Source organism: Haliotis cracherodii, unplaced genomic scaffold, assembly GCF_022045235.1.
Source record: "Haliotis cracherodii isolate W230 unplaced genomic scaffold, xgHalCrac1.p SCAF_11, whole genome shotgun sequence".
Lineage (NCBI taxonomy): Eukaryota > Metazoa > Mollusca > Gastropoda > Lepetellida > Haliotidae > Haliotis > Haliotis cracherodii.
The window spans coordinates 22,260,076-22,284,932 of record NW_027266266.1 but is presented as its reverse complement, the minus strand read 5'-3'; the positions used below and the strand labels follow the sequence as shown (position 1 = coordinate 22,284,932).

Below are 24,857 nucleotides of genomic sequence, written 5' to 3'. Positions count from 1 at the left end.
CATACTTGAACAAAATCGAGGACAGTCGTAGACATCTTTATGGAACAGGGCATTGTCCATGTTGTTGATGCGACGCTATTATGTCACTAATGCGTGTATTGAATGCTAAAACCGACTTCCAGAATAGTGTCTCTGTCACTCTGCGACGTAATTTAACCACGATGGGAACATTGTGATCGTGCATGTAATGTAAGGTCACTGTTGGCATTGCTATATCTGGTCTTAGTTATAGGTACATAGATATATTCGTTTGTGTTTGCTGTTCTATGTGGCACTCAACAATATGCCCGCTATATGACGGCGGTCTGTAAATAATCGAGTCAGGATCAGACAATCCAGCGATTATTATCATGCGTATTGAGCTACACAGTCGGGACATTCATTAACCAAGGTCGTGAGTCTGGCCACCCGATCCCGTTAGTTCCCTCACATGGAGGATCACTTGGTGCCTACAACGAAACAGTTTAAGGTTATTGTTCCTAAGCATGAAAACTAGACGTAAGCATATTGCATCGTAGCTTCTGTCGTGACGTCGTGTACTCTCGCTAGTGCAGGAAATAGTCATCAGTTTCGCGAAGACATGGTGTCATCGTGAATTTACAAGGATTTCTATTTTTGTTAGTTTGTTCATAAATGCTTCTTGTGTGTTTGTTTACACGCGAGAGCAACTTCAGTATGGCTCATCCGAGCGTATAACGTAATTTGTACTTTTCTCTGTCACTGATCAAAACAAAGGCACATTGAAAATCTGTAAAATAAAATTCATCCAATTAACCGTTTAGGCTGACTGCTTCCGTAGTCTAGTGGATAGACCCTCTGCCAGGAGAGTGGAATAAGGGAATAATAAAATAGTACATGTGTCTGACAGGGGTATTCATTAGGGTTGTCACGATAAACTGAAATATCGATATATTGCTATTGGTAAGCACTTGAGTCAATTAATCGATTGTTAAATAAGTTTCAATTAGGAATATCGTTTGGTTCGATTGTATTTACCATATCAAAAAAATACATGCAATGCTGTTCAAATTTGGTTTTCTTTTGATCATGAGTGGTAGTAATTTACACATGGTAGGTTTCTTTTTCTTAAATTATTTGGGTAAAGAAAAAACAAATCAGTCTTATCTCAAACTTTACTTTTAATTTGTTGTAATGGTTATCGCATTCAAAGGAAACTTCAGTTCCAAGGTTTAATTCAACTCTAAAATCCATCTAAAATGATTTACTGAAATCTATCGATATTTATCGCCATAGTTTCTTGCAATATCAATAGTTATCGCAATAGTGATTTCCAGACCAATAATCACCCCTTGTATTAATGTTAAACTGCTGCATGGTATCTCACTGGATTAGCACTGTAAAACCGACATTTGTCCGGACTATTATAGTACAAGCAGCCACACACACGCTCGCTCACACACACACATGTACGTCGCTATAAGTGCAATAAGTTAAACGCGACGTTTAACTCTATTTTACCCTCACTCCATCATTTAGACAGTTCGTACTATAAGCATAGGTTTTGCGGGTCGTCAGATCACCACAAGGGACACGGGTACAGAGGTTGATACCCGGTCCGTGAACTCCGGACGAGTGTCTGAACTTGTATACAGACGTGGTGTCAACGAACTGGCATATCTGCTGTATTAACGACACATAAAGCCGTTTACACGATGCGGCCAAAGGTCAAGTCATATCGAGGGTAAGGGCACTGATACATGCCCTTTTCCTTGCGAAGTGAAATATACACGTAGGAGGAGTGAGTAAGTGAGTTTATTTAAAGCCGTTTTCAACCGCATTACATGGCCATTTATATCACGGCGTGTCAGCCTACCGTGGGAGGAAAGTCCGACGTGATACAGGTGGCATACGTATACAATTTTGTTGAAACCCACGAGCACGGGTATGGTACTGACAAACCTAGAAATATGGTTAGGGTGAACCGAGATTCAAACCAACCACAGTTGTCTGGCGTGCCCAAGAGACGCAACTCTCCACGGCGGTTGCGGCTTCTAAGGCGACTTGGCCCCTCCCCCCCCCCCATCCTCGTTGTAGGTAAAAAGGGAACGAGTATGTGCAGGTTCATTTTCGGTTTCAAATTTGAGAAACTACATGTGAACCCTGGATTGGCCCCCCAATTATGGTAAGGTGTTCACGCGGAATGGCCGCATGGCAGAAACATATAGCGTAGCGTCAGGCACCAACACTTACGTTTTATGCAAACTGTATGAGTGGCGGGTGCTACCGGTAGTGTAGGACTGTTTAATTCATTTACACACTTACCCCAGAGACCATGTGCCGATGTATTCACTGGTTACCCTTTTCGCAAACACCTGGTGTCATCTGATTTTCGGTGATCTGTTCATATCATTTTCACCACTATGTTTGGTAAAGGCGGTCAAATTGCATGGTCGAATTACTTTTCACGTCCCTCTTACAGGTCATGATAGAACTGAAAAATGTTCATTCAGACAAATAGTTCATTGTTATTTCTGAGCCGTTACATGGAAACATTATGAAATAAATGAATTTTTTTAGATCAAAATAGACATAAGGACGTTTCGTTTTGGGCAAGTTCCTCATGGTTAAACCATGTAAACCAGGATTAAGCATCATCAAGCTGCTAAATTTATCATCGTCAAACTGGCTTTATCAGGCATTAGTCAATAGTCACCCGAGGAAGGAATCTGCCCAAACCATGCATCAGTACTATCAACATTTGACTGAACTCTGAAACCTGACGTGTCCATTTCTCTTGTGTTCTGGATTCCCAAACTCAAAGAGAGATATATTGCTGGGTCCAGCAAATGAATCTCCAATTTCCTGTTTCAAAGACTAAACATAATCCTTAATACAATCAAGGAGGGACTTTTTATAAATTCACAAAGTATTTGAGACAAGTGGAATTAATACCATATGGATACTCAAAAACTAAAGGATTTGTTTGACCTTTTGCAATCTCAGAAAAGAACCAAGTTACATTCCTTCAAAACATTTCATCTTTCAACTTTTGCATCCCACATGACAAACTTGAGGGAAAACTTCATTCCTTGATCCATGAGCTTTTGTTACAAAACGTGGTGAACACAGATACATGTACGAATCTATATTCAGAGGTTCATGACAATTTGTCAAAAATGAAAGCAAATGCAATCTGAAGTTTACTGGCAGAACCATGTCGACTTCCTAAGTGATAAAATCTACGTATGTGGGCATCATCATCATCGACACCTCTGTGCACCCGTTCTTGCGGATCTGTTTTTTTATGTATATAAATCGGAATCACTGCTCGGATTGGCAAAGTCAAAACAAGGTAATTTGGCCAAGAAGTTTAACTTAAGCCTCAGGTATATACATGATATGATATCCTTCAACAAATATCCCAATTCTGATTTACCTTCCCGAACGAGAAATAAAGGAGACCAGTGAGACCCCCTCATCTGTTTCATATTTAGATCTATGCATAAAGATTCAGAGTGACAAAACACTCTCCACGAGACTGTATGACAAGAGGGATGACTTTTACTAGACCCGTGAAGATTCCGGGGTAGAATAGGTCTTCAGCAACCTAAAAAGGCGACTATGCTTGTCGTAAAAGGCGACTAACGGGATCGGGTGGGCAGGCTCGCTGACTTGGTTGATACATGTCATCGATCCCAATGGCGCGGCTCGATGTTCATGATATTAATCACTGGATTGTCTGGTCCAGACTCGATTATTTACAGAGCGCCGTCATATAGCTGGAATATTGCTGAGTGCAGCGTTAAGCAACAAACCAACAAACCAAATCCAAAAGTCAACTTTCCTACATGTCGAGCAATATTCCAGCAGCTCCAGCCTTTGGCGTTCACATTTCACAACGTTTGAGATACAATGAAGCATGCTCTTTCCACCAGGACTTCAAAAGTCGTCATACGACTCTTGTTCAGAAGTTATTTTTCAAGGTTACTAAATTCAAGGCCTCGGAAAAGCTTTCAAAAGGTTTTATGGTAGGCATATGAGGACACTTCCAAATTTGACGCATCAGTGACAAAAATAATGTCGCATGCAATTCCTTATTTTGACTTTACCACACTTGCCTTTGCATGTATTTGTGACGTGTGCCACCTGTGGGCCAGGGTGTACTCAGTATTTCACGACCGCCTATAATCATCACTATTTGATAGTGATTCATAACATAGTCGGAATTGTACAATCGACTCTGCCTTATGAAGAGATTTCTATTGGATATTGAAAGGGTTTTGTCGTAAAGTCATTGACAGTAAACATTAGGCGATGCCATATCGATGCAAGGAGCTTGAATTTCCTGTTGCCATTACGACGGGGTATAATTTAACTAGTTGTACACTGCTGTAGCTGGGAGCAAATTCATACATTTCACGCATTTTACATGTACGATAAACCAATACAATTCACGCTTTTTACATGTAGTAATAAAACCGTGTAAGTATAGTACATGTAAGATACTCAAATAATATGTATTACTTGCTTTGACTTCATAGCATCCACATCTTAACTTGTTCTTTTCTATAAAAGGCCCCGTGAAGATCCGGGTTAGAATTGGTTACATGTATGTCATGAAAGGCGGCTAAGTGGATCGGGTGGTCAGACTTGGCTAATGTATGTCATTGTATCCTAATTGCGTAGATCTATGTTCATGATGTCAATCATTGGATTTCCAGGATCACGCTCGGTGACGTACCTGATAACGTGACATCATACCCCGACGTCACGGTATGTTGCTGACAATATCAATCACTTGATTGTCTGGTCCAGACTCAATTATTAAGTCCACCGTATATCCCACCTTGAGTAATGCTGAATGCTGTATATAACATTATATTGACTCACTCACGGTACCTTCCTTACATGACTACATTAAAGCTTGTTTTGTTGTAAAGAGTTTATTTCTGATATTACAAAATGCATTCATGTATCACAAAAATGGCATATGTACACTCAGAAGAAGAATAACGACACACCCGGTGAAGTGGAATCTGAAAGGAGCATTGTTAAAACATGTGGCCTGAATAATTCGTCTTTATGTACACACCATGAACGACATAACCCGTGAAGATCCGGGGTAGAATAGGTCTTCAGCAAACCATGCTTGCCGTAAAACGCGACTATGCTTGTCGTAACTGGCGACAAATGGAATCAGGTGGTCAGGCTCGCTGACTTGGTTGATGCATGCCATCGTATCCCAGTTGCGTGGATCGATGCTCATGATGTCAATCACTGGATTGTCTGGACCAGACTCGATTATTCACAGACCGCCGTCATGTATCTGGAATATTGCTGAGTGCGTTAAAAAAACAAAAACAAACAAACAAATGTAATTCGAAGTATAACAAAGCCGATGTTGTTCTCCAACGTTGTGTCCACTGTACAACTAACATCATAGTGTGGTCACTTCAATGCCCTATAACATCAACAAATAAATAGACAAATAACATATGTTCAAGAATAGTGCAGACACGGCTTGGTTTAACCACGATGCGTACACGTGTATTGCGCACCAATGCATGAGTGTCATCCTGTGCTAACCAACAAGATGTGCCTCCCACGTCTGAACTGCACTCATTGCATTCTGAAGTTGATGCAGTCACATGCAAGGTTATATTTTGATAGAATTGCTGATGAAATTTGAAACATGATAACGTAACCTTATTTTATCATTAATTAGTATAAACAAATGAGCCACGGGTCATTAAATTAAAACAGAATTGTCACAAATAAATAATGAGTGTCAACGTCTTTAAATTATTTTTTCTATGTTGATGGTGATTTCTTTGTCCGTTTATCATCCAAATCGTAATGTTATTGTTGTGGTTATTCTTTTCAATTTTCAAATTATTTATTTTGGCACTGCAAAATAATTATCTCTATATTCAATTATTTTGATGCTTCTCCATGAGGAGAAATGGGGTTTAACGTCGCGTTTAAGAATATTGCACTTATATAGCGACGTGCATGATGTGTGTGTGTGTGTGTGTGTGTGTGTGTGTGTGTGTGTGCTAGCCCACTGAAGTACCATGCCACAGTTAAGCATAAATAACTACTCAGACACTCAGACACAGTATACTGACTCCGAGCTGGCCGACCACCCGTGAAGAATACGGCCGTGAGGAATACGGTATCAAACAAATACCTGTTACCTGCAAGACGAAAACATCGAGTGCAAAGGCCAATGTTTAGATTACATGTAGCATGGCCTTATCGCCCCTACTCTACAAACTTCATAGACGGAGTAGGGCTAATTTGACTTTGGGGAGATTTACACTTCACACCTGAAGAGTCACTACTTCACTGAATGAAAGCCGTATGTATTCACTGGTGATGAGGAACCTAGAGTCCAAGTGTAGTGTGTAATTGACAAAGGGATGAAGACAAAATGCGTGCTGGTGCTGGGTGGTAATGAAAGTTGATGACAATAAATACGATCCATTTTCTAAACACATTTCAAAAGCTTAGCATCACATGTTTAGTTCATTCCCAACAGTGTTTTACACATAGGGCAGATAGACTGGTCCGATATACGAACTGCGATATGGGATTTTGTTTCATTTTTGATGTTATCACAGTATGAAGATTGACGTCACCTTAAACAACAAGCGCTTAAGGCTGCGCATGTTTGCCATAGACTATTTTCCCACATGTGATAAGTTGGCTGGTTTTATTTTATGTGCTCCTGCAGTGGAGGTCCCTGAAACCAGGCATACATCAAACATCCGGATTATATTCTTTTATAGTCTTCCGGGCATTATAGTTTGAAGTATTCAGTCCTATGTTGATCCGCAAAACACTGTGAGTCTATATAGTCCGTGACGCTTAGTTGTTCTTTGAAAGACGTGCGTGTAGTCTCTGCGGTGTAATAACAAACATCCGACGTGAAAAGAAACGTAGCACTAAACTGTTCTACATCACCGAACACGTACTAACGTCAAACGGTGCATTGCAGTACTGAAAACAGTACACGACACAGATACAACATGGAAGTCCCAATCCAGAACCATTAACCGGTTCCAGTACATCTAGAAGCGACATCTAAATGTCAAGCCTCAACATGAGCAACAACTGTTTTCAGGAGCGAGGGACTCCTTCGAATCCTTTCTCAGTGACAGTGGTTTAATCTCCAATGCCAGAGAGTTTTTCCTGGACGCGACTTCCATGATATTGTCTATCAGCTTCTCAAACAGTCGAATGACGTTGTAGTTCTTTACCACGTCGATTTCTGTGTACGGAAGTTCCAAGTGCTCGGCGTGCTTATCTCCCCTTTGTCGCGTCACTTCCCGTTCCGGTGACATGCATTTATTGCCCACCATTATTGATGAGACGTGTTGAACAGGGCCGTATGTCTCTAAGTCGGCAGACCTGGAACAGGGGGAAATAAAGTCTTCATTAGTATACCATAGATACAGCTACATCGTTATATTCAAAGGTTCAGGACAAGTTGTCACTTAAAACAAGTGCCATCTGCAGTTTGCGAGAAAACAGTATGTGAAATCCTGGTCTTCCTCACAGATCTACGTGAAATTTGGCGTTAGGACATTTAGGCAAGAAGTAGGTATCCCCATAAGCAACAATTATACCCCTCCTAGCTGATCTGTTTCTTTATGTATATGGATCGGACCATTTTGGAAATTTGACCAAGAAGCATAACTTAAGCTACATGTTTTTAGACGACTTAATATCCTTCAATAATAGTGAAACAGTCAATTCCCTTCCACCAATTTACCCACTTGAATTAGATACAAACCGCCTCATCTGTGTCATATTTAGATCTATGCATGGACATTCAGAGTGACAAAATCTATCCTCAAGACTGGAAGGATAAATTCAACTTTAAGATTTGAAAGACCGTCATATGACTCTTGTTCTATAGTTTTTTTATGAGGGCTACAAGATTCAAGGCCTCAGTAAAACGTTCAAAAAGTGTTAAGGTAGACATAGGGAGGACATTTCCAAATTTGAAGCATCAGTGACCAAACTTATGTCGGATGCAATTCCCTGTCTTGGCCGCATGATTCCGTGTTTTGTTAGGTGAACAATTGACCCGCCCTTGCATTTGTTTGTGACGGGTGCCACCGGATGGACAGGATACGCGGACCTTTTCACGTACACCTGACATCATCACGATTTGATAGTTATTCATAATCAGATGCTCATAATATAGTCGGAATCTTAATGAATTCGTGTGATAATGGAAAGGGTTTTGCACATTTACGTTTTAATCAATGTGTCATAGCTCCATTAAGTTCAAAACTGCATTGTAAGCGCCAACTAATGATGATCGGAGGGTCACAATGGGCGCCGTGCGTGGGGGGGGGGGGGGGGGGGGGGTTGCATCTTACCGCGCCCGTGGTGATCGTTCGTTTCAACAACAACTTGTTTGCCTGGTCGAGCTTCGAGCATTTACAGGACGTAGTGATATATATTTGTACAATGTAGCCATTCATACAGTTTTAGTTTCAATAGATATGTGTCTTCTACAGAGGAGAGGTGTGAGGGTGCCAGGTGGAGAAAGCATACGCTCACCTTTTCGCGACCATCTGGTAACATTACTATTTAATGGTGATTTATACACATATGCTCATGATATAGTCGAAATTGTACAATCATCTCTGCTTTATAGACATTTCTATTGGATACGAAAAGGGTTTTGTTGCTTTATTTACGACATAATTTAATATATGCAAGATTGTTCGGTTTGAGGATGGTGACAATAATTAACAAAATGATTATGTAATTAACTCTTTCTACATAATTATGATATATTGCGTTATAAACATGTAAGTACAGATATGTACTGTATCATACTGTACTGTATTATATCGTTCTGTATTATACTATAGTGGCCTCTAACATAACAGTTGCTGGGGAAAAGAAAGTATACACCCATGATGGTGACTAAAAATGAAACAAACAAGAAATGGATATTTGATACGGGTGTCATACTGGTGTTTCGGGCCTAAAGTTTGCAGTGTTTCGGAGACTGTTTTCAACCTAGTAACGTGTTGGTCACATCCAATTTTCAAGTAAATACATTCTTTTGCCCGGGTCTTTCCATGCATGTTTTATGTTGAACTATGCTGAGGAGAAAATAAAACGGATCACATCAAAGGAGAAAGTTTGGATTTGTTGTCACGACACTTGTTTGCTTGTTGTTAAGGCCGCAATTACCCAGATATATAACAACGATATGTGAACAGTCGAGTCTGGACAAGACATAGCAGTGACTAGTATCGATATGACGACACGTTGTCAACCAACTCGCCAAGCCAAACAACCGATCCATTTTGTTCCCGAAATTTCCACGGTTTAGTGTTGAATATAAACATTGTTCAACACAATATATTTAAAACAAAATATTACTAAAACAATTTAAGTATAAATCTTCAAAATAAATCATTAAAATTCCTATATATATTTAATTTTAATTATTAACAAAACAATTCGACAAATTTCATGAAGACGTGCTCATAATATAGCCGGAATCGAGATTTCATATGCATATGGAAAGGTTTTTGTGGCTTTTATTTATATAAATTATACATGAAACAATGTAGATGTAATATGAATGATTCATTAGACAACTGTAGCTTGCTGAACTATCCTGAACTTACTGTGCACATGGACATACGGAATTATCTCACGTGCTGGGTGTCAACGCGACCTTTGGATGCTGACGGTTGTGTTTGAGACATGGCACTGATCGGAGGTTATTGATACGTATCCATGTCAGTGGGTTGTCCCATATTTGGCGGGACTCTACACTCTTACGGTATCTATGACAGGGTTATTGAATTTCACAGTATCATCAACAATGCAGTTACCTCGACTTGTTAGAATTCATATGAACGACCCTATGAATTCCAAGAGGATTGCCGAATTTACCGAATGTATATGTATATGTATATGTATATGTATATGTATATGTATGTGTTTGTGTTTGGGTCTCTCTCTCATCAACTTCCACCCAATCCCCCCCCCCTCTCTCTCTCTCTCTCTCTCTCTCTCTCTCTCTCTCTCTCTCATCCATATAAATATGTGGTAAATTCGGCATATATGATATTATACCTGGAACATTCGGCAATCCTAACAATAGTCTCGGTAAAGATTCCAGCTAAATGACGAGTCAATCCAGTGATTGATATCATAAGCATCGGTCCACGCAATTGGGATCGATGACGTGCTTCAACCAAATCATATTTTTTCTGATCCAGACTTCATAAAGCTGGCTTTAAAGGACAAGCAAACAAATCGTTTGTTTGTTTGTTTGTTTGTTGTTTAACGCCGCACTCAGCAATATTCCAGCTATATGACAGGGGACTGTCAATAGTCGATTCTGGACCAGACAATCTGACAACTGATATCATCGCATTGGTCCACGCAATTGGGATCGGTGACATGCATCAACCACGTCAGCGAGCCTGACCACCCGATCCCGTGTGTCACCTCTTACGACCAGCATAGTCGCCTTTTATGGCAAGCATGGGTTACTGAAGACCTATTCTACCCCGGATCTTCAAGGATCCAAACAAACCGTTGCAGCATTCGTACCGGCAAAACTCTAAAACTAGGATCGGGTGGCGTCAATGGATGACCTGTTTGTCATTGCATTATCAGTACAGTATATAGAACGTACATGTTATGTCGTTGCAATAGTAATATCACTGTTCACAGTAAGCGACTTCATACTCAATATTCAAAAACCATTAAGTTCGCCCGCTGGATGCGGTATTATGTACCTGCTTATCTATACATGTAGTCACTGACAGCGATGTACATCTCGCGTCTGTTACCATCGAGCTTTACATGTTTATAAAAGCAAAACAGAGGCTTAGTGAATGTATGCGTGTCTCTCATAAATATCTAAGCAGCTATCAAGGGGCCCAATTGCACAAAGCGATCGTAGCGCTACAACTATTGTAAGCCTATGTTAAAGTATGGGAGTAACGATATTCTCAGTGCTAACATCGCTTTGTGCAAGTGGGCCCAGGTTATTCTTGTCAGTATTTTTAATTAAAAGCGAGGACAACAATTTCCATAATCATAAGAAATCTATCTCTGCTGAAAGCATTGCCCATAGCACAGCTAAAATCACAGGAAGACAGGGGCATGCTGTACGCCATGAATCATGAACTACAGACGAACATAACGCATTACAGGTTCTACTACACTAAATCAGAACTGGTTGTGACCAGCCTTCAGTGCAGATCAAGCGACATCTGCAGGCTGTGATTGGATGATATTGTGTAAGACTTTTAAATCTTTTAAATGTACATCCATCCAGTAATTAAAACTGCCCATATTTTTCAATACTTGGTCCTGAATTCTTTAACAAGATGACTTGTGCTTTATGTGAGCACAGATATTTTCAAGTAGGTGACATCGGGTGCGGACCTGGGGTTGGTGTGTTCAGCTTCCTGTACTCGGAAAAGGAGCTGGCTAACATAGCCAAAATTTGTGTTTTTATTGCAGCTTTAAGGCCAGACTGTGCATATATGTAAATGCAATGGCTGTTGAATGCCTAGTTATTTAAAAAAAGATATAACGTTACTATAGAAGTCTATTGGAAAACATTTGGTTGTGTGTAACCTACAGCATGATTGGTTATTATCACATCATCCAATATATGCGATGGAATATTCACACAAGCTAAACTGAGGGGCAAAAGAAAGTATACCGAGTTTACTTTTTACGTAACTGAAAATTAAAAGAACTGTTGTTAAATCTGGTTATGTCTATTTAACCAACTCTCATTCAAACAAAAGTTCGTAAAATGTGGTTGGATACATGTTGATGCTCGTGATGTCAATCACTGGATTATCTGATCCATACTCGATTATTTAGACCATCGTCATATATCTGATATATCACGGAGTTCAGCGTTAAAAAAACAAAAAAACAAAAAACTTTTATTGCTCTATAATAGGTTAAACTTTCATTATGGTGGTCTGTCACCGAAAAGACTTGGTACGCATGCATGTCTTGGGAAGAGGGAAACGAATTAAAGGCAGATCTCTCTGATGGAAAATTGGCGAACAATGTTTTTATTTCTAAAAGCAGACATCATCAAACAGGCACCTCCACCCTCGTGTTCGTAGTTTCTACTAATTGTGTGGGTGTATTGTTCCATCAAAATGGGTTAAATAAATTTACCACTCCTCGTTATCATGTAAATAACGGAAATTGAACATGTGAAACCGACACGTGAGAACGGTCAAGATTGATGACACTTTGGCGTTGGGCACTTCACACGTTGCAAGTAACGTGGACATTGACAAGCCCATATCAGTTTGAAACATCGTAACTGTACGCATGACGACACGGATCTATTTCAAGAAGTGAAAGTGCACGATGTTATTACAGTTGTAATCTGGCACCTATATGCCAGGCCAGTGACCACCTAACCTTTGTTGGAGAATGACAATAAGGTCACTATCTAATCACTGTCCGCCGTAATGCAAGATTATACCTTCTGAACGCTCGATCATGCAATGTATTCATGTTACAAGGCGACCGACCGCTCCTTGGTGTACTTGATAGAGCGTCTGCCCGGAGAGCAGAAGGCGGGGATTCGATCCCCCGTCCCCGTAATACCTTAAGACTTTAAAAGATGGTACTTGTTGTTGCCCTGTCTGGTGCTCGGAATTAAGCGCATTAAACAAGGACTGTTCGGTTCAGCGTCAGTACACTGAGTGATGTATCCATGTCAAAGTTCGGCATTGTATCTCAATAGGTTAGTACTATATAACTATCAATTGGGGGCGGTCGGGTAGCCTAGTGGTTAAAGCGTTCGCTCGTCACGCCGAAGACCCGGGTTCGATTCCCGAGATGAGTACAATGTGTGAAGCCCATTTCTGGTGTCCCCCGCCGTGATATAGCTGGAAGATTGCTAAAAGCGGCGTAAAACCATACTCACTCAGTCACTAACTATCAATTGTCTGGACGAGTACAAGCAGCTACACACACACACACACACATGCACGCAAGCACGCGCTCCGTACACATGCACGCGCGCACAACCTTGAACGTGACGTTAAGCCCAATTTCTTCTCATCTCACTTCACCTAAGTGCGACCTTTCACTGTGTATTGTTACAATGCCCTTCTACTTATCATCGCTGGTCTGTCCATTGTTCATGTCCGTTTTCTGATGATGAACCTACGCAGAGATTTCTGGTTCGAGTTGGTCCACAGCAAGCTATGACTTAATGCCTCTGGCTCGGTGACTTTGTTGGTTGTGTGTCCTCGTACTCCCAAGGCGCGGATCGTTGCTCAAAATATCAACCACGGGTTGGCTATGTACATACCGCCGTCATATAGCTGGAGTATTGCTGGGTGCGGCGTTAAACAATAAACAAACAAAATACAAGAAAACACGTGTTGTTTTACTTGATAGATATACCTTTCAAAAGAAGGTTTGAAAGGTTATCAGAGGGAAATGAAACGCATTCTGCAACTTACCAATTTTGGATATTGTGAAACGTCTCCTCCCTTGTGACGTCATACATCAGGATACAGCCATGTGCACCTCGATAGTAGGATGAGGTTAGGCTGCGGTAACGCTCTTGGCCTGTGATGAAAAGATAAATGGTCTTATGGTCTCATGCTACTTCAGACGTCAGTATGTGTGTACATCTCACTCACAAATGTATGTTATACTGTATGAGACATTGTCGCTTCCCCGCGTCCTCGTTTCCTCGCGATACGGATTTAACGTAAACATGCAATAAGGGCCAAAGTGCGACACAAGCATTAGGACAGGATCAGTGGTGTGACAACTAGATGCATGGGGGTATCAGCGAGATATAAATGTTACAGCAAACATTTCTACCGCGCGCTTCACGTTGTGTTGCAGGTTCCCCAGAGAGCTGTGAATTTAATTCAAATTGAACGCAAACATCATCATCATCATCATCTCGGTCCGACTCGGTTATGTTTCTACTTTTGTCAGCACCAAACCCGTGTTCGTGGGTTTCATCAAAGTGGTAAACGTCTGACACCTGCATCACTTCGAGATTTCCTCCCAAATTAAGCAGACCCGCCGCGACAGAGCTGGAATACTGTTAAAAGCAGCGTCAAACCGAACTCACTTACATGACCTCTTTCCATTATATTATAGGATAGTTCATATCCGACACTCGCGATATTTATTATTGATCTAAAATCATCATCATCATCGTCATCGTTGTTGTTAATGGGGGGGCACGGGTGGCCCAGTCGTCTAAGGCGCCGCGATTCGCTGTGCAGAGTTGCGTCCCTTGGGCACGACAGAAACCTATGATTGTGGGTTCGAATCCCGGTTCGCCCCAATCATGTTTCTAGGTTTGTCAGCACCATACCCGTGCTCGTGGGTTTCACCGAAGTGGTAAACGTCTGAGACCTGCATCACTTCGGGCTTTCCTCCCACGTTAAGCTGACACGCCGTGATATAACTGGAATACTGTTAAAAGCGGCGTAAAACCATACTCTCTCACTACTGCTGTTGTTGCGGCACTCAACAGTACTCTCCAACTATAAGACGTCGGCCTGTAAATACTAGCAGTAAAGCCTGTGCTCCTGTTTCTTGCCAAACCAAAATAAATATTCAGCTTCAACTTGCTAAATATGCAGGTCACGTTGGCAGGCTTAACTTCAACATGTTACATGACCCTAGTTAAACAAAGGCCGTCATTAAAATATTTGTTATGTGTGAAACCCTTCCCGCCCATAAGCCGTGCATGCAGTCGACAGACCATCAGCTGCCCTTCTACAAAGCAATATTTAGGTTCAAGTATTCTAAATTTAGTGATTTTGTCCTATGTGAGTCGCAGAGAAACGCAGCTGTACTTCAAATACACATGACTCATCGCTCATGATTTGTAATAGCAAGGCTAGACTCACAAAAATAGACTCTTTCCATATTTACCCAGGTTTAGATACAGTTTACTGTGGTAAATCCTGGTTATACAACGCCGGATGAATAAACAATGCACCCCAGAATCACATACCTTAAGGGTTGCTGCCCTAAAAATGTAAACGGTAGCGAGCGTAATGTACCTCGAGGTATGTTGAGGTGACACGACCTGTCGTGTCCGTCTTTCAAAAAAGAAATGTTGAAGTGTCCTCCTTGTAGCAGATAAGAAACTCATCATAACGATTCAACTAGTTTTAATGTATGCTTTATCAGGTCCGTATTGTTAGTCGAAAGGCATTTGAACGAAAATATGTATTTATTGGAAGATGGCTCTATGCTTAAACAGATCGGTTTCGAATAATTTCAAACATTGTCAGCGATGTTGAGATATGGACTGTGTTTGCAGTGTGTTTCTTAGTTGCTGAATCATGACTGTCCAGAGGTAAACGATACGTGGTATTTTCCTTCCTCTAAACATGAGTGAATGTTGTTTTACGTCAGTCAGAAATATACAAGCTACGAGGGACGTTCAATAAGTTTTGCAACTTCAATATAAGACCAAGTCGCAGAATATCTTTTGCACTTTTATTTTTTAGTATAATCTCCATTCACCTCAATACACTTATTCCCTTTGTCCTTCAAGCTTTTAATACCACTTTTATAGAAATCAGTAGATTTGCCCTCTAACCACGCCTCTGTGGTAGCCTTTATGTCCTCGTCATCCTGGAAGCGTCTTCCACGGAGGGCAGATTTCATTTTCAAATAGTCACTGTGGGCTAAGTCTGGGCTGTAGGGAGGGTGAATGAAGCCATGACTAACGACCTAACCCATTGGATGACACACAATCAGACAAGCAAGACCACTACTTCCTATATTTACCCGTGAAGATCCGGGATAGAATAGGTATTCAGAGCCCCTGCTTGATCAAAGATTCATCATTCAAAGCCTCGGTAAAGCTATTAAAAAGTTTTATACTAGACATGTGGAGGACATTTCCAAATTTGACGCATCAGTGACAAAAATGATATAATTTGAATATTGTTAAAAGCGGCGTTAAACCCAACTCACTCACTCACTTAAATTAATCCTAGACATTGTGCCGGCAAACCTCTTTCTGGCTTCGCCTTATCAGCATATACATGCAATGGGCTGTCAAACGGGCGAATTAACACTCACAATGAACACGTAACGTCAACGACATAATTCATTGTTTTTAATTTATGTCGTGTGGTATGCATGGACATGGAGTGAGTGAGTGAATGGATGGGCCTAGGGTGGGTGGATGAGTGAGCGAGGTATGACGCCGCTTTTACCAATAGTCAAGCAATATCACACAGAATTGTCTGCACACATTTTACCCTTGGTGGGAATCAAACATTGGTCTTAGGTGAAGCGAGTCAACAATCCGGTTCTTCTATAAATATGTGACCGCCTCCGTGGTCTAGTGGTAGAGCGTCCGCCCGGAGAGCGGATGGTCCCGGGTTCTATCCCCGGCCGCGTCATACCAAGAGACGTTAAAAGATGGTACTTGTTGTTACCCTGTCTGGCGCTCGGCATTAAGGGGCTAAAACAAGGACTGCTCGGCTCGGAGTCAGTATACTGTGTCTGAGTGGGGAATTCATGTTAAACTGCGGCATGGTATCTCAGTGAGCTAGCACTATAAATCGGCATCAGTCCGGATGAGTACAAGCAGCCACACAGCCACACAAACACACACACGTACATGCATGTCGCTATATAAGTGCAATAATCTTGGACGCGACGTTAAACCCCATTTCACCTCACCTCACCTCTATCAATATTTACGGTTATCTAGCATACTAATTGACATACTCTTTTGTAATTTAAATACCATTATTTATTTTCATTTTACATATTTATATATATGGAAATAAACGATGCATTTTTTGTACCGTTATTTTTCGAATTGATTATCAATCATAATGGCAGATTGAACGTCGAAATGTTATGTCCGACGATTACAGACCGAGCGCTGATGTGATGATGTTCTTTGGAGCCAGTCATGACAGGTCATGGCAACCTTGGGATTAGTCGGTCTAGTTGGACTATTTGATTTAGGAAGCGAAGCAAATTCATAGCGTGACCAAGCATCAGCGAATGCCCCATTAAAAAGAGAACATGTTTTGGGCGTTGTGTACCACATCGTGACCTTCGGGGAAAACGTATGGAGCCATTGTTGGTTTGATTACAACTCTCGATGGTTTATATTTATTCAAAGTGGATATAAATTCGTCATAAGAAAGAAAGATTTTAGGGTGAACCAGCCAGTTCCCTTCCACCGCTTTATCCAGTCGTCTAAGGCGCCGCGATTCGCTGTGCAGAGTTGCGTCCCTTGGGCACGCCAGAAACCTATGATCGTGAGTTCGAATCCCGGTTCGTCCCAATTATGTTTCTAGGTTTGTCAGCATCAGACTCGTGCTCGTGGATTTCACCAAAGTGGTAAACGTCTGAGATCTGCATCACTTCGGGCTTTCCTCCCACATTAAGCTGACACGCCGCGATATAACTCTAATACTGTTAAAAGCGGCGTTGAACCAACTCACTTACTCACTCAACTCATATCAAGGATAGCCTAGCGGTTAAAGCGTTCGCTCGTCACGCCGAAGGTCCGGGTTCGATTCTCGACATGGGTACAATGTGTGAAGCCCATTTCTGGTGTCCCCCGCCGTGATATTGCTGGATTATTGCTTCAAGCGGCGTAAAACTATACTCACTCATGCATATCAAGATCGCCTTTTCACGAATACCTGGTATTATCACTATTTGATAGCTATTCATAAACACTTGTTTACGATATAGCCGGAATCGTACGTGGCTCTGCTTTCATGTATATACTCGGTTATATACTCGGTATCTCGGTTGAATACTCCATTGCATATACTTGTGATGATTAGTATGATAATAAACATGTATACTTTCATGCGTAATGAGATTTCCTTTGATTATGGAAATGAATTTTGACGCTTTCATTTATATATCTGGGTTGAATACTCCATTGCATATATGATGATAACATGCTTACTGTCACGCGTAATGTTCTTCCGTGGTCGATGATATTTACCATGGCACTACTTTCCTGCATGTAAGTTGATTTATTATGTCAATGTATCCAAAAAGCAAGCAACGTTCAGAAAGGAGGAACTTCCACGGTCTCGTGCACAAACCACGACCTAGACGTTGTTGACACAATGTCATGGGATATGACAAATCGTTGCCTGACATGTTATAATTCCTGAAAAGAAATGTCTTGTGGGTGAAATTGATTGCTTCCTTTCATAAGACGGGGAAACTCTAAATGAAAAGTGTTCTGTCTCAAACAAAAATTCCAGTTTCTTTTTATATTTAAATGTCAAGCACATGTATGATAGTTTGTAGCAATAACACCAACCTCATTCCATATGTATATGGACCTAGGCGGGCGGCTAGTTAATATTCTGAGGTCGGGGAATGTTTTTGAAACAAATATGCCCTCAGACTTTACCAAAAGAGAACTTTTCTTCGCTGGATATGTCAAAAATAGGGGCTGGAAACAAAAATGAAATTGTTAGGCTCCCAAACCTAGGTTCACCGCCCCAATTGCATAACATTCTACATCAATGATGACAGGAAAGCAGCATGGCAGTTTAAGAACAAAGGATCGGCAAATATAAACCTTTGTGAAAGGCAAAGATGCCATAGTGTAAGTTTAGTCTGCTAACTGATTCATTCACTTTAATCAATATCGATACTATCACTGAAGTTTGCAATTCGTTCTCAGTAGTAATATAGAAGACGAGAAGTAATCTACAACGTTTACGTCATCCTTCCTTCAAAGTTCACCGCCTCCGTGGTCTAGTGGTAGAGCATCCGCCCGGAGAGCGGAAGGTCCCGGGGTTCGATACCCGACCGCGTCATACCTAAAGACGTTAAAAGATGGTACTTGTTGTTACCCTGTATGGCGCTCGGCATTAAGAGGCTAAAACAAGGACTGGTCGGCTCGGAGTCAGTATACTGTGTCTGAGTGGGATATTCATGTCAAACTGCGGCGTGGTATCTCATTGAGCTAGCACTATAAATCGGCATCAGTCCGGACTAGTACAAGCAGCCACACAAACACAAACGCGTACATGCACGTCGCTATATAAATGCAATAATCTTGGACGCGACGTTAAACCAAATTTCACCTCACCTCAGCTCCTTCAAAGTTGGATCTGTCATTAATGGTGCAATTGCGACGGTGAAAAATAACATAGCGTCACCTCAGACAAGGGGTTTATTTTTTAATGACAGTCCATCATCTAGAATGATTCTTGGAATAGCAGCATGGCATTTCAATAGCCATCTTGCCTTATGGTATAAGTAGTTGTAAGCACTACTCGGGTAAACAGGTTTCAAAAACACCAGATCCTTCCAAATGATGAGCATATGGCCGCGGTACAACATTGACCACAGCTCTCCATTAAATGTTGATAGAGCTGAGAACAAAGGGATGAGAACAAAGATGTAAGTCCGACTCTGTATCCTTTGTCCTGTGTATTTCAATTGGCACAGGTAATATTTTCCAAGATGAAATATATATACATATTTTGTGGTTGAAAGGTGTTAATTCCTCACCAATTAAGTATCAAGGATTAGACTAATTTAAGTATAGGGTCTTTTGAAGTGTTGTTGTGGCTTAGCGGGAGTTAAGGCATAGTTAGTAATAATGTGTTTTATTAGTGTTGTCCGTCCGTAATAAGATAAATCTTATAAACAATATTATTATTTCAAGGGTCTGAGGGTGCCTCGCGTATAATACTAGTATTCATTGTTCATAAAGTAACAGAGGGAATGATATTTTTCGATTTCTTTGTCGTATATATAAGGAAGACCTGTCCTGACTGCACCATGATATGGCCTTCTTTGTTACGATACGCAGGTGTGAGTCAAGGCTTTGTTCTGAAACATGCATGTTTATTGCATCGTCCTGCTAACGCTGTTACGCGTATTTCACGGTGTCCAACATATAACAGTTTTATTTAATTTCGTGTCATTAAATAGAGGATATTATATGAGTGTTCATGTCACACTATGTTTACGACACGAGTGTCTAAATTCCGGCATTTCCCGAGCGAGAAGAGTTGTCTACATACAGAGACGAATTCCAATGTTTACCTATCAGGACAATCGCATCAGCTGCGGAACCACAATTTGTCCATGACGTCATCAATCTTTAGCTATGACGTCATTCCGACAATACGTCAGATAAAGATTCGAATGGTGTCAACAATGCCGTCCGGATGACGGAAACAATACACTGTTGTCTCGTGACGTGATATGACCCTAGGGCATATATGATTTCATGAACCCAGATATATTTGTCCTCGTAAGTAATAAAAATAATAAGTGAGTGAGTGAGTTGGGTTTTACGCCGCTTTTAACATTATTTCAGGTATATCACGGAGTGTCAGCTTAATGTGGGGGGAAAGCCTGAAGTGATGCAGGTCTTCAACGTTTACCACTTCGGTGAAACCCACGAGCACGGGTATGGTGCTGACAAACCTAGAAACATAATCGAGGCGAACCGGGATTCGAACCCACAACCATAGGTTTCTGGCGTGCCCAGGGGACGCAACTCTGCACAGCGAATCGCGGCGCCTTAGTAAAACTAATTTTGATATAAGATGGCATTAAAACTAATAATATATGTGAGTGGCATCCGGATGGGTAATTCACGAAAGCATTGCATATAAATAAAATACGTAAAAAAGCATAGAGTAAAAGAGCAGGTAATCTGAAATCAATGACTGCGATTTTGTGGAGAATATCAATTTTTTCTAGATTGTCAATTTCCGAGAGAAAATTCATATCATTCGTAGAAAGTACTTAAATGTCCAAATGAAAGTGCTGAAATCACAGGCTACGTAATCGGTTCCAAAATAAATATATATTTGGGGGCGTGGCCTAAAGGTATCGGCGCAGCGGCGCAACGGTGCGTGACAAAAGTTTTCATTAGCTGATTGGTGATCGTCTCTGGTTGTCTCTTCGCTATCTCAATGGCATAGGCTAGATTTGTAGTACCTCAATGATTTGGATGCCACCCCTTGAGATAATTTGTTGGCGTCGACCCACTACTCAGTGGGGTATTATTGTGCAGCGTGACAAAGTCATTTTTTGGTGTTAATGGTGTTTTGGCACCATTTTTGAGAACATTCCTGATGCATGGAAGTTTGACGTCTGGCGTTAATCATTAACTGGTATCTGGCAAAAAACAGGTGCCGACTCCTCTTAGAATTGGGGAGAAACTGTAAATCTACCTGCGCAATTGTCACAGTGTCATGCTGTTTCTTGTCTACAATTCCTTTATAGCTCAAATCATACTAAACGATTAGACCGCCTCCGTGGTCTAATGGTAGAGCGTCCGCCCGGATCGGAGAGCGGAAGGTCCGGAGTACGATCCCCAGCTGCGTCATACCAAAAGACGTTAAAAGATGGTACTTGTTGTTACCCTGTCTGGCGCCCGGCATTAAGAGGCTAAAACAAGGACTGGTCGGCTCGGAGTCAGTATACTGTGTCTGAGTGGGATATTCATGTCAAACTGCGGCGTGGTATCTCAGTGAGCTAGCACTATAAATCGGCATCAGTCCGGACTAGTACAAGCAGCCACACAAACACAAACGCGTACATGATACTTTTATTAACTGCGACCGCCCCCGTGGTCTAGCGGTAGAGAGTCCACCCGGAGAGCCGAAGGTCCGGGGTTCGTTCCCCGGTCGCGTTATACCTAAAGACGTTAAAAGATGGTATTTGTTGTTACCCTGTCTGGCGCTTGGCATTAAGGGGCTATAACAAAGACTGGTCGGCTCGGAGTCAGTATACTGTGTCTGAGTGGGGTATTCATGTTAAACTGCGGCATGGTATCTCAGTGAGCTAGCACTATAAATCATCAGGCCGGACTAGTACAAGCAGCCATATACACGAGCATGCACGTCGCTATATAAGTGCAATAATCTTGAACGCTGCGTTATACCCCATTTCACCTCACCTCAATAAACGATTGATATGTTCACAAGCTTATTGATATATATTTTCAAAGTTTTCGCTCAGTTACAGGGGACACCAGAAATGGGCTTCACACATTGTACCCATGTCGGGAATCAAACCCGGGTCTTCGGCGTGACGAGTGAACGCTTTAACCACTAGGATACCCGACCGCCCCTACTAATATTCTAGAATGACATGGTTTTTTTATGAAACATCTTGACAAGTGACTATTTTCTGCATCATTCGGTTGTTGCAATGAATGTCACAACAATTAAATGAGTAACACATGATTCACAAACAATGAATCCCATTGTATGTGTTGAAGTCTGACAAATCATTTTTAATTGTCCCATTGTCTCATTTAAACAAAGAAGACCACGTGGCGTGCTATAAATTCATATAATGCTAATTTAGCAGAGGTGAATATAATTAAATTTTGTATAAGCTTAGCATGTTTCTTTATGATCATCGCATGATTTATTAATTGAAAAGGGAACATATATAAATATTAAAAGATAACTGAGAATTCGCCTGTGCAGCTTACACATCATCTACGCTGTGCTCCCCGTGAGAATTCGGGGTTCTAATAGGTCCGCTGCTATATATGCTGGTCGTAAGAGGCAAATTAATGTGTGAGATCACAAATATGTCACTGTGTGTTTTGACGTTAATTCATCTGTACTGCATGCCTTCCCATCACACACCTGACGAAAACAACTGCCTTGATTATGTGGAGTTTATTTGGAGAGCCTTAGAACCCATTCCCACCATGCTTGATTTTTTGTCCTACCCCCAAACCGCCTCCCTGGTCTAGTGGACAGAGCGTTTGCCCTGAGAGTGGAAAGGCGGTGGGTCTTTCTCCTAGCCGCGTCATACCAAAAGCCGTTGAAAGACAGTACTTGATGTTACCCCGTATGGCGCTCGGCGTTAAGCGGATATAATAAGGACTGGTAGGCTCGAAGTCAGTATCATGTGGTTGAGTAGGGTATCGATGTTAAACTGCGGTATTGTATGTCAGTGGGAAAGCTCTCTCAATGAAGTACAACAACCACACATATCTTCAGTGCACATCACATTGCACAATGACATACAAGTGAAACTCAAACTTGTGTATGTTTAAAGTTGATGTTCTACATATCAGCTTGGACATGATTCAGAATGCATATGCTTTCAATTTCGGATTTTTTTATCTTCTTAAATATTTATTTGGACGTTTTTAGGTGAGTTTTACGCAATTACTATATACGTCCTATTAAACAGGTGAGTCGTTCGGCAGTCTTAACTACACGTTCAATCTCTGTATAAACTTTAACAGTGATAAGAATTATTTTTTGCAATTTACGACCTACCTCCAGTGTCGGTTAATCTTGCTAAGATGCACTTATCATTCCTGTTAACCTCAACTTCCACGTAGCCATTCCTGTTGGAACGCGCACAGCAGCATCTGACTGATCCCTCCTTTTGCTTTCCAAGATAGTTCATCAGGGTACTCTTGCCTACACCATAGTCTCCCAGGAGGATGATCTTAACGTTGTAATCGTAATGAGTCATGTTTTCGTTTGATATATACTCGCTTCTTCGGAGGGCTCGTTTCATTCACACGAATCCAACAGGTATGTTTTCGTCTTCAAGCCGACACAAAGAGAAGCCAGAATTCCAGGTGTTTATCAATGGTAGGAATGAGCCGGGCTCAGGCTTATTCAAACTCGGGACCCATTTGGAATTTATTCCGCGTTTCCCATTAATGAGACGAGGCAGAGTGGTGCACCTTGCTTGATTCCATGCACACACGGCGGTCTTTTTTTAAATGCTCATCATCCGTTCAAGCCAGTCACAGTTGCGTGTACAACAGCCAAGTATAGCTCTCTCACTTATAAAGGAAATTTGACTAACACAATGCCATATGTCCGTCCGCATGTATTAATTACTTTGGTGGTTTGTATGGTAGTACTGTCCATATAACTGCGCATGTGCATTCTCTTCGGTTAACAGTCAGATATAGTAACAGCTCAATTATAAACGACACAATCTAATTGGCTCATTGAACAACGGATGTTACCAATCACGTATCCACAGTTCTCCAGCTTGTTGATCAAGAGTAATCAGTAGCTTCAATATATAAATATGCTCAGTGTTACTGACACAGTCTCACGCGTGAACAGCATCCGATGTGAATCCGTCTGTCACTGCCAAGCTAACTTCGTCTATTGTTGATAAAGCCATGTCAAAGTGTTGTGTTACTGGAGTATGGTCCTATCACAAGACTCGGAGACCCGATGCAATCTTACGAATCTCATCAGAGCTATTTTAGTCACAGCCACCGCTCTTGTGGTGAGGCACTCCACTGCGACACCTGGGCTATAGCCTCTCGGCAGAAGGAGATATACCCCACGTAGGTCAGAGGTTGTGTCAGTCAAACTTTTAGTACAGTTGAGATCTCAGCTGTCTCCGCACTTGAAGGACGCGAAATACATGTTGTGTTGCTACCTGGTCGGACACTGTTGACGATAAGGTGCCTCAAACTCTTTGCTGAGATTGCAACAATTAAAGCGTTTCACATGTTGTGAGTTTTTGAGAATCCACAGGGTTTTGATTTCCCTTGTCTCAAATATTTTCTGTGAATATGAAGAAAGTCCTTTCTTGACTTTACAGCAAACTACGGTTACAACGAACTCAAAGGGAACGACTAATTTTGGTTCGTTATAACTGACTTTCGTTAAGTGCATATATACAGCATGTATTAAGGTTATGCTTGCTTAATCTTTATGACAGGGATTTGGTCGTACACTTGTTGGCCTTATAATTGGCATCATTTCATATCCAACTTAATTCAAGTTCATTTATCAAGTAGTCAACAGTTTTGTTATGTGTGGCACACTTATATGAACAAATACAAGCTATTAATGTAGGACACCCAGACTTTAGATGGC

At 41.3% G+C, this 24,857-nt stretch overlaps 1 protein-coding gene across 1 annotated transcript; it reads right to left on the bottom strand.

Annotated features, from left to right (window-relative positions):
• Positions 1–4,952: 4,952 nt before the first annotated feature.
• Positions 4,953–24,242, bottom strand: LOC139455572 (uncharacterized). The gene is made up of 3 exons (XM_071237123.1): positions 23,277–24,242; positions 13,473–13,581; positions 4,953–7,374 (listed from the first exon to the last, which is right to left on the bottom strand). Exons 1-3 carry the CDS (start codon positions 23,521–23,523, stop codon positions 7,062–7,064), a joined length of 669 nt encoding a protein of 222 aa, XP_071093224.1. The 5' UTR covers positions 23,524–24,242; the 3' UTR covers positions 4,953–7,061.
• Between the last annotated feature and the right edge of the window lie 615 nt (positions 24,243–24,857).

What these genes read in the sequence shown, in the direction of transcription:
- LOC139455572 (XM_071237123.1), bottom strand. Translation starts at nt 23,523, where the DNA reads ATGAAACGAGCCCTCCGAAGAAGCGAGTATATATCAAACGAAAACATG. An exon ending in AAGATTAACCGACACTGGAG is followed by an intron (nt 13,582 to 23,276) that starts GTAGGTCGTAAA and finishes TTTTCATCACAG; the next exon opens with GCCAAGAGCGTTACCGCAGC. An exon ending in TTTCACAATATCCAAAATTG is followed by an intron (nt 7,375 to 13,472) that starts GTAAGTTGCAGA and finishes CCCCTGTTCCAG; the next exon opens with GTCTGCCGACTTAGAGACAT.